The 10,971-nt window shown below is 54.8% G+C and overlaps 1 protein-coding gene across 1 annotated transcript; it reads left to right on the plus strand.

Moving 5' to 3' along the window:
• WDR13 (WD repeat domain 13) lies at window positions 1–7,706 on the plus strand. Its single transcript, XM_032756866.2, has 10 exons — window positions 1–123; window positions 467–546; window positions 1,220–1,460; window positions 1,857–1,966; window positions 2,091–2,221; window positions 2,824–3,131; window positions 4,300–4,480; window positions 4,581–4,722; window positions 6,794–6,912; window positions 7,368–7,706. Exons 2-10 carry the CDS (start codon window positions 506–508, stop codon window positions 7,550–7,552), a joined length of 1,458 nt encoding a protein of 485 aa, XP_032612757.1. The 5' UTR covers window positions 1–123; window positions 467–505; the 3' UTR covers window positions 7,553–7,706.
• The last annotated feature ends 3,265 nt before the right edge of the window (window positions 7,707–10,971 follow it).

Consider the following 10,971-nt stretch of genomic DNA (forward strand, 5'->3'; position numbering starts at 1 on the left):
CTTTCTGATAGCAGGCAGCCATCTTGCCTGGAGCCTAAGAAAGGGAGGAGAGACAGAAGGAACCTGCGACAGTGGTCTCAGGGCCGCTCCGGGGGGCCTCAGGAACCGGAGGCAGCCCCGGAGGTGGTCCCCGATCCCGGGCTATGCTCTTGGACCTGAGAAGGGAAGGCGGAGGGCGGCGGGGACAAGATGGGTGGGGAATGTCAAGCAAGGAATGCTAGGCGGGGGAGGGGCGTTGCTATGGCGACTGGGGAGGGGCGGTGTCTGTTCTGAATCGCTGTGTGTCACCCGGGCGCTGCCCAGGAAGGGCAGGGCTGGGGTGATGACCATGGTAACAGCCGGGTGGGAGTTCGTGACATCTCCAGCGCGGAGGGACTCGATGTCTATGGCAGTGGTCGCCTGGCGGAAGGGACGGAACTAGATCCCTTCGCTCGGGACGCTCACATTCCAGGCCCTTGTCCTGCAGGCTGCCGCGGGCGGACACGCCAGAGGAGGAGGCCGGGGAATGGCCGCGGTGTGGCAGCAAGTCTTAGCAGTGGACGCGAGGTGAGGCGTGGGGTCAAAGCCCATGGGAGCAGAACTTACTGTGGTGCATGCGCAATGGCGATAAGTGAGGCTGGGCGGAGAACTTGCCTTATGCGGCTGCGTGGGCATGCCGGAGGTGAGCATGCGCAGTAGCGGGGGCGGGCACGCCCGCGGTGAGTTGGCTGGGCCGGAGAGGATTCTAAACAGCAAGCTGTGAAAATGTGGTCAGATGTGGGCATGCGCAAAGAGGCTGCATGTGAGAGGGAGGTGGGGCTCAGGCTGGTGACATCCTATCCCCTATGGGTGCCCCCTAGACTTTTTTTTTTACATCATCACTTCCCCATTCTGACCCCATCACCTTCCAACGGTGACCCCCATAATGTCAGTCTGACTTCTGTCGCCCCGGTATACTGACCCTAATTATTGTCTGCGCTGACCCAGTCACCCCGTAGGGACCCCAGCACGGCAGCAGACTGACTCTGTTGTCTGCAAACTGACCTCATGACCATGCTCATTATTACTGCAGACTTACTCCCACCACAGGACCAAGAGGTCCCCCATCACCACTGCTAGTCATTCTTACCACCTAGGCCCCAGTCACTGCCACACACCTCACTCTCCTGCCCTACCCCCCCGAGCTGATTGATTCCCTCTGTCCTGTGCCTGCTGCCTGCCCTGCATCCTGACCCTGCAGGTACAACGCGTACCGCACACCAACGTTTCCACAGTTTCGGACGCAGTATATCCGCCGGCGCAGCCAGCTGCTGAGGGAGAATGCCAAGGCTGGGCACCCCCCAGCGCTGCGTCGGCAGTACCTGAGGCTTCGGGGGCAGCTGCTGGGCCAGCGCTACGGGCCCCTCTCCGAGCCAGGCAGTGCTCGTGCCTATAGCAACAGCATCGTCCGCAGTAGCCGCACTACTCTTGACCGCATGGAGGTGAGCTCCTGGCCACATTCACCCCCTGGGCATACCCTGCCTGCACACATTCACTCCACTGACTTTCATCAAGCACCTGCTCTTTGCTGGGCACTGTTCTGCATCAGCAGAGGACAAAAAGATAATATGCCAAGTAAATCAGTAAACACACAAACTTGGTAAACAGGTCAATAAACATATAGCAAGCCCTGTCTTGAGTACCTGCTGAGCAGGGGGAGGGCAGGAACAGCAGAACTTGTGAGGAAGCCATTGCAGTAGTACAAGTGGGCAGCGGTGGTGGTGGCGGGGGACACAGTGAGAAGTGATCTGTCTCTAGGTAGATTTTCAGGGCTCCACACCTCAAAGGTTCTCAGGCTTTTTGCAAGATGCACCCACCCTGACTCTCTCCATTTGCAGGACTTTGAGGATGATCCTCGGGCCCTGGGGGCCCGTGGGCACCGTCGTTCTGTCAGCAGAGGCTCCTACCAGCTGCAGGCACAGATGAACCGTGCCGTCTATGAGGACAGGTATGCACCAGAGGCAGCCAAGGCGGGGGGCGGGTTGCGAGGAGGAGAGGGGCCCTGGGGCAATGGCAGACTGAACACTCTCGCATCTACCTCCTGTCACCCCTCACTTCCTGTTGGGGCCCAGGCCCCCTGGCAGCGTGGTGCCCACATCAGCGGCAGAGGCAAGTCGGGCCATGGCCGGGGACACATCACTGAGCGAGAACTATGCCTTTGCGGGCATGTACCATGTTTTTGACCAGCACGTGGATGAGGCAGGTGAGCCAGTGGGTGGCGGGTTCCATCACCAAGCATTTGCCCAAACTGTGACAACCAACCAAGGCATCCTTTTCTGAATCCGAGGCCCCTGGCACACCTCCAAAGGAGGAATGACCATCCATAAAGCCTTTTGTAGACTGAAAATCCCTCTGCAAAGTGGTCAGTGCTTCGTCTACTGGAAAGGGCCTCAGAAGCCTAAGAGAGAGCGCTTTGCAGCAGGCTGCCTGGGTTCCTGAGTCACTTGGAAGAGTTCAAAGCCTTTGCTGATGATAAATCCCCTTGCAGAGGGCAGAGTGGGCTACAGTGTCAAGGGTTTTGCAAATTGCCAAGACCTTGATTATAAAGTGTTTGCTAAGACAGGAACTTTTTCACGTTGCAGAAGACTTTTGCAATCTGCAAAGGAGCTGCTAAGACTTAGGGAGCTTTGGCAGAGGGTCTTCTGGGGTTACAGTTTCCTTTGTCAGCCAAGGAAAGCCCTTTGCTGAGACCACTGTGCCTCATGCAGTGGGGCCCCAGCCCCAGGCACACACGTCAGAGCCTTTTAGAGAGAAAAGTGCTCAGTGAGTGTGCAGACTCCCACTAATGGCTTCTTGGCATTGCAGTCCCAAGGGTGCGCTTCGCCAATGATGACCGACACCGTCTGGCCTGCTGCTCACTCGATGGCAGCATCTCCCTGTGCCAGCTGGTGCCTGCCCCACCCACAGTGCTTCGCGTGCTACGGGGCCACACCCGCGGTGTCTCCGACTTCGCCTGGTCACTCTCCAATGACATCCTCGTGTCCACCTCACTGGATGCCACCATGCGCATCTGGGCCTCTGAGGATGGCCGCTGCATCCGGGAGATCCCTGACCCCGATGGCGCTGAACTGCTCTGCTGCACCTTCCAGCCTGTCAACAACAACCTCACTGTGGTCAGGCCCCAGGACACCCACTCACCAAGGGCTGGTGGGCTGGGTCAGGAAGGCTGTCTGAGGGAATCAGAGTATAAAGAGGGATAGACAAGGGGGCCTAGGACCCCCCCACCCCCCTCACCCAATCTCGTCACAGCAGTCCTAGTGTGGTCAGACTTAAAAGGGAAGCAGATCAGAAGATAGGGGAGTGGGCCGGGCCCGGTGGCTCACGCCTGTAATCCCGGCACTTTGGGAGGCCAAGGTGGGTGGATCACGAGGTCAGGAGATCAAGACCATCCTGGCTAACACGGTGAAACCCCATGTCTACTAAAAATACAAAAAATTAGCCGGGCGTAGTGGCGGGCACCTATAGTCCCAGCTACTTGGGAGGCTAAGGCAGGAGAATGGCGTGAACCTGGGAGGTGGAGCTTGCAGTGAGCTGAGATGGCGCCACTGGGCGACAGAGCAAGACTCCGCCCCCCCCCCCCCCCAAAAAAAAAGGGGAGTGCCATTCTTGGTCTGGGATGGCCTTGCTGTGGTACACTCCAGGGAGCACGGGCCAGGGGCAGGGTTCTGGCTCTGGGGCCCCTTTGGTCCCATCAGCTGCAGTCCTACAGTTTTCCAACTGCAGGGGCTACCTCTGAGGAGCAGGATGATGAGTCTGAGCCTCGTCTGGTCTGTCAGTGGCCACACCATGTCAGACTCCAGGGTAGATTGGTCAGAGAGCAGGGGAAGGACATTAGAAAGTCTGGCGTGGCCCGGGGTGGGGTGGGGTGAACTGCAGAGGAACAGACCAAGAGTGAGCTTGTGGGCTGGGATCCTCCCCGCATCAGCAGCAGCCCCACAATTTCCAGAAAGGAGCAGTCAGGGAGCAGGGGAAAGCTGGGATCACAGGCCTAGGCGGGCCCTGTGGTTCTCACACTGTAGGAGGACCGGCCAAGGGGCAGCATGATGGCTCTGAAGGCCCTTTAGTCCCATAGGCAGGTGGCCTACTCTGGGCAGATTGCAAAAGGGGATGGCTAGGGAGGTGGATTCATGCCTGGTCACCTTCTTGTCTACCTGCCACAGCCCTACTGTGAATAGACGCTAATAGGGACCAGCCAGTCGCATCAACAGCAGCCCCACTGTGGTCAGACTCAAGGAGGGCCTGGCTGGAAGCAGGATGATGGTCTGTGCATTCTCCCCACAGGTGGGGAACGCCAAGCACAACGTGCATGTCATGAACATCTCCACGGGCAAGAAAGTGAAGGGGGGCTCCAGCAAGCTGACGGGCCGTGTCCTTGCTCTGTCCTTTGATGCCCCTGGCCGGCTGCTCTGGGCAGGGGATGACCGTGGCAGTGTCTTCTCTTTCCTCTTTGACATGGCCACAGGTAGGCAGACAGCAGGCCTGCATCTGGGTGCTCGCCCTCCAGCCCTCCCAGGGCACAGCCCTCACCCTCACCTTTGCCTTCCCTCCCTCTGCTGCTGCAGGGAAGCTGACCAAAGCCAAGCGTTTGGTGGTGCATGAGGGGAGCCCTGTGACCAGCATCTCAGCCCGGTCCTGGGTCAGCCGCGAGGCCCGGGATCCCTCACTGCTCATCAATGCTTGCCTCAACAAGTTGCTGCTCTACAGGTGGGTCCCCCATCAGGGTCTCCTGGACATGGAGGACCTGCCTCCTCCAGCACACTGGGACAGTAGCTCATCTCCTCCATCAGGTTAGTTTAATTGAGGGAGCAGTAGTAGCAGTAACAGTAATAGCAGTAGTGAGTGCCTTTACAGCCATCACTGCGGCCAGGCCCTGTTTGAAGCAGTTTCCACGTATCACCACATTCAATCCTTGCACTGACCTGTGAGGTAGGTGCTGTTATTATCTCCGTTTTGCAGGTGAGCAAACTGAAGCATAAAATAGATTAGGGCTACTTAAAGCAGAGGCCTGTTTTCCTTTCTTCCTTCCTTTTTTCTTTTTTTTTTTTTTTTTTTTGTGGGGAGCAGTACGGGGATTATTGTCCCCACTCACATCTGTCATGTTACCCAAATGCAGTTCTCAGCCTGGGCCACACATTGGAATGACCTGAAGAGCTTCAAAAACTCCTGCCCGGGCCCTTCTACAGGCCAGTAATTTCAGAAGCTTTGGGATGGGCCTGGGCATTGGTAGATTGAGAAATTCCCTAAGTGATGTCTGGCCAGGCCTGAAAACCACTGCCTAACAGGATGCTTCTTATTCTACCCCTTTATTTCTCTCCTCTTTTTTAAACAATTTCTGTATATATACTTAAAAATTTTTTAATTTAAGTATACCCTTAAGTTTGTGCCCATTTCCCACAGCCTCTCCTTTCTTCCTCCTGCCACCTCCTGCCTCCTCCTGCCACAGTAAAGCCCATTAACGAACCACATCTTTCCCCATATCCTTCTCTTTCCACAAATCCTAGGCGTATACACATATCCATGTATGTTTATGTTTGTTTGTGAGACAGGGTTTTGCTGTTACCCAGAAGGGAGTGCAGTGGCATGATCATGGCTCACTGCAACCTCCAACTCCTGAGCTCATGCGATTCTCCCACCTCAGCCTAAGTAGCTGAGATTACAGGCACACGCCACCATGCTCGGCCAACCTTTTTAATCTATTTTTTGTAGAGATGAGGTTTTGCTGTGTTACCCAGTCTGGTCTTGAACTCCTGGCCTCAAGTGATCCTCGCGCCTCAGCCTCCCAAAGTGCTGGGATTACAGACGTGAGCCACCTTTCGTAGCTCCCACCAGTTTTGAAGGAAAGACGTTTTAAAGAAATGGCCTTTTCCGGCCAGGCACAGTGGCTCACGCCTGTAATCTCAGCACTTTGGGAGGCCGAGGCGGGTGGATCACCTGAGGTCAGGAGTTCAAGACCAGCCTGGCCAACATAGTGAATCCTTGTCTCTACTAAAAATACAAAAATTAGCCAGGCGTGGTGGCAGGTGCCTATAATCCCAGCTACTCGGGAGGCTGAGGCTGGAAAATTGCTTGAACTTGGGAGGCGGAGGTTGCAATGAGGCGAGATCGTGCCATTGCACTCCAGTCTGGGTGACAGAGCCAGACTCCATCTCTTAAAAAAAGAAAGAAAAAAGAAATGGCCTTTCCTACATTTCGAGTTTCTCACCAGGTGATGCCTTGTGGAAACCCCCCAGGTTACCTGTGGGGACAGTGGTTTATTCTCTCTAAGGGCTGTGCAGTTTTCCAGTGTGGGCGTACCATGGTGTGTTCATTTCCTCTCTTTGTGCCTGTCTTAACACCAGGATCTTTTAGAGACCCTTAGAAAGAAAAACTAGGGAATGAATCTGCAGAGGCTCCCATTTATATCAACAGAGACAGTTTCTGAACCATCAGTAACTCACACATCAGCCCCTATTTATAGTTTATGTAGTCATCTCAGAATTGGGTTTCATAAGCTGGGTATAGTGTGTGCCTATAGGTAGTCCCAGCTACTTGAGAGACTGAGGCTGGAGGATCACTTGAGCCTAGGAGGTTGAGGCTGCAGTGAGCCGTGATCGCACCACTACACTCCAGCCTGAGTGACAGAGTGAGATCCTGTCTCAAAAACAAACAAACAAAAAATTGGGTTTTATGAACCTTGTAAAGAACTTAGGCACAGGGGTGTGGACACAGGCCCACAACTTGTCTCCCTGCTAGGGCTGGGGCTGTGTTTTGACCCGCTCTCTCGTCCTCCTCTCAGGGTGGTAGACAACGAGGGGACCCTGCAGCTGAAGAGAAGCTTCCCCATTGAGCAGAGCTCACATCCTGTGCGCAGCATCTTCTGTCCCCTCATGTCCTTCCGCCAGGGGGCCTGCGTGGGTAAGTCCTGTAGGGACGGGATCTGGGTGGCTGGGGAGGGGCAGGAACCAGGGCTGGTGCCAACCTGGCTCAGACATCAGGACACTGATGCCCTGACTTCCTGGACCTCATGACCCCTCCTGCCCCAACAGCCTCACTGTGGAACTCACAGCTCCAAACAGCTCAGAGAACTCACAGTTTGCACTTGATCTCGGCCGAAAGGCTGAGAAGTGATGAAAACTCACACTTTGAACGCACTTACTCCCCAAACAGCCCAGAGACCTCGCACTCTGCACACAGTACCAAAACAGCCAGGTGACCTCCCACCTAGGAATGGGGCCCCCTCAAACCTCCCCAAGCCATGCTAGGACCTCACACCTCAGACATACACCCTTCAACACCTCAGACACCTCAGGGACTTCCCACCAGGGGCACCCCAGGCGCCTCCCGATGGCCTCTCCCTCTCACCTCGACAGTGACGGGCAGTGAGGACATGTGCGTGCACTTCTTTGATGTGGAGCGGGCGGCCAAGGCTGCTGTCAACAAGCTGCAGGGCCACAGTGCACCTGTGCTTGATGTCAGCTTCAACTGCGACGAGAGCCTACTGGCCTCCAGTGACGCCAGCGGCATGGTCATCGTCTGGAGGCGGGAGCAGAAGTAGGGTCCTGTCGGCCCTGCTGCTGTCCTCCATCCCACCCCTCTTACTCCAGCCTCGTGTTGTAAATAAAGTTTCGGTGGTCGTGCTGAGGGCCGGCTCCCAGCTCTGCCGGGGACGGACAGGGCAGCGGGCAGCTCCAGGAACACGGTGGAACGGGGTTCATTGACTCATTTGTGCATTCATGCATCGACGGATTCATTCATTCCACAAGCATTGATTGAATGTCTGCTGGGTTACAGGCCCTGCCTTAACTGTTTTACACATTCATGCATTCGATAGACATTAGTGAGCCCTGACCGTGTGCCAGGAACTGTTCTAGGCACTGGGGATACTGCTCTGACCTAAACTGACGGAAATGCCTGCTCTCATCGGGCTTGCATCATAGTGGAGACAGTAGACAAAAATATGGAACAGGCCAGCTAATGATGAGCGATATGAAGAAAATAAAGCAAGGATGCGAGACAGAGCTGCAGAAGTTGGGGGAGTGGGCTCTTTATGGTGACAGCATCAGGGAAGATGATCCTGACAGGGTGACTTTTTTGTTTTTGAGACAGGGTCTCACTCTGTTACCCAGGTTGGAATGCAGTGGCATGACCCTAGCTCACTGCAGCCTCAACCTCCAGGGCTCAAGTGATCCTCACTTAAGCCTCCCAAGTAGCTGGGACTACAGGTGTGTGCCACCACACTCGGGTAATTTTTGTATTTTTAGTAGAGACGGGGTTTTGCCATGTTGCTCAGGCTGGTCTCGAACTCCTGGGCTTAAGCGATCCACCCGCCTCAGCCTCCCAAAATGCTGGGATTACAGGCGTGAACCACCACGCCTGGCTCAGGGTGACATTTAAATAAAGACCTGAATGAAGTGAGTGGGAGTCATAGCGTAGGGTAAGAACATTCCAGGCAGAGAGAAAGCCAGCCTAAAGGCACTGAGGCTGGAGCACTCCAGAAGGATCATTGTGTATGCCAGAGTCTTGCTGGACCAGAGTGTGGCAGTAGATGAGGTCAGACGGGCCAGATGCTTCATGGGCCACAGTTAGGACTTTGGCTTTTTTCTTGAGTGGGGGTGACCAGAAGGTGTCAAGCAGAGGAGGAACATGATCTGACTTGGTCATAGAGGCTCCCTCTGGCTGCTGAAGGGAACAGATTGGGGGTGGGGGTAGAAGCAGGGGACCCAGCAGGAGACCCCTCTGAGTGCAGTGATGGGGACTTGCACCAGGGTAGTGACAGTGGAGGAGCTGGCGGCGGGGGCGGGGGGAATGTTGGGTCGGACCCGCAGGGGGTTCACTATGTTAGGCTGCAGGACTCTGCTGCCTCCTCAGGGGGCGATATTCCCAACCCCTCTGTGCATTGTGTTGTTTACTGAAAGCAGCGAGCAGAGGTGTTGAGTCCTGGATCCCCAAGCTGGTGCAGGAGCAACCAGAAGTTAAGGCTGACCTGGGGCCTCCTGCTGTGTGGCGGAATCTCCATCCCTCAGACCACCCCTGTCTCCTCCCAGCCCCATCCAGGGTACAAATTCCAGCCCTGGAACAGCTCAGAGACCAAAAAGTGATGTTAAGTATTTGAGGGGAGCCCCAAGAGAGGAGAAAAAGCTTTGAGTATTGATGGGGGTAAATAACCAAAATTGCTTATCAGTGGCCTGCGTCACCAGAAAATGTCAAAGTTACCTGAAGCAGCAAAGAGGCTCTTGCTCCGGCCCCTCCCTTCCTTCTCAGTTCCATTTGTTGCCACATATGCGTTGACTGGAACTGCGACTGACATCTTGGGACCTTAGGGTCAGTCCACAGCATGGTAGACTCCAGCTTGGCCCAGCGTTGCTGAGCTGCTGAACTCGCACCAACAGTCTTGTTGGAGGGAAATAATCTCCCGTTTATTCAGTCCAGTTATTTGACAGTGTGGTTACTTGCACCCCAAGCATTTCTAACTGGCACTTCCATCTAATAGACCTCAGGGTACATGGTGGTGAGATAGGGACATCAGTGAGCTGGATTGTTCCCGTGGTAAAGGTCATGTATGTGTGTGTGTGTCATGGTCCCCAATACCAGTCCCAAGCCCAGTGATTTGCTAGGAGGACTCCCGAGACTCAGTATGTGGTTGTATTCATGGCTATGATTGACTTATTACAACAAAAAGATACGGAGCAAAATCAGCAAAAAGAAATGGTGTGCAGGACCAACTCCCAGAGAGACCCAGGCACAAGTTTCCAGGGCTTCTGTCTCACTGGAGTCACACAAGATGTGCTCGGTTCACAGTAATGGGTTGTGACAATACATGCGAAATGTTGCTGACCAAGGAAGCTCAATTAGAGACTCAGCACTCAGAGGTTTTTTGTTGTTGTTGTTGTTGTTGTTTTGTTGTTTTGGGAGGGGGTGGGGTCTTGCTCTGACGCCCAGGCTGGAATGCAGTGGCGTGATCTTGGCTCACTGCAGCCTCCACCTCCTGGGTTCAAGCGATCCTCGGGCCTCAGCTTCCCGAATAGCTGGAACTACAGGCGCGCACCAGCAAGCCCGGCTAATTTTTGTATTTTTAGTAGGGATGGGGTTTCACCACGTTGGCCAGGCTGATCTTGAACTCCTGACCTCAAGTGATCCTCCCACCTCAGCCTCCCAAACTGCTGGGATTACAGGCGTGAGCACCTGGCTGGTATCAAGTTTTTATTGCGGTACGGTCACATAGGCACCCCCTGCCTGGCACCTACCCAAATCCCAGACTCCCAAAAGGAAAGCAGGGGCTCAGCATAAACCACCCTTTTTTTTTTTTTAATTGAGACGGAGTCTCGCTCTGTCGCCAGGCTGGAGTGCAGTGGCACGATCTCGGCTTACTGCAACCTCCGCCTCCTAGGTTCAAGCAATTCTCCTGCCTCAGCTTCCTGGGTAGCTGGGACTACAGGTGCCTGCCACCATGCCCAGCTAATTTTTGTATTTTTAGTAGAGATGGGGTTTCACCATATTGGCCAGGCTGATCTCCATCTCTTGACCTTGTGACCCGCCTGCCTCGACCTCCCAAAGTACTGGGATTACAGGCGTGAGCCACCGCTCCTGGCCCACTTTTTTATACAAACAGCTTAGGTAGAGTAAGCCATTCTTTTTTTTTTCCTTTTTTTTTTTTTTGAGACGGTCTCACTTTGTTGCCCAGGCTGGAGTGCAGTGGCTCAAACACGGTTCACTGCAGCCTCAACCTCCCAGGCTCAAGCTGTCCTGCTGCCTCATCCTCCGAAGTAGCTGGGACCACAGACATGCACCACCACGACCCCAGCTGATTTTTGTAGAGATGGGTTCGCCATATTGCCCAGGCTGGCCTTGAACTCCTGGGCTCAAGTGATCCTCTCACCTTGGCCTCCCAAAGTGCTGGCATTACAGGTGTGAGCCAGCACACCCGGCCAGAGTGAGCCATTCTTATCTCTTAGGGAATGGTGGGAACCCTCCTGG

Source organism: Hylobates moloch, unplaced genomic scaffold, assembly GCF_009828535.3.
Source record: "Hylobates moloch isolate HMO894 unplaced genomic scaffold, HMol_V3 SCAFFOLD_7, whole genome shotgun sequence".
In the NCBI taxonomy this organism is placed as follows: Eukaryota; Metazoa; Chordata; class Mammalia; order Primates; family Hylobatidae; genus Hylobates; species Hylobates moloch.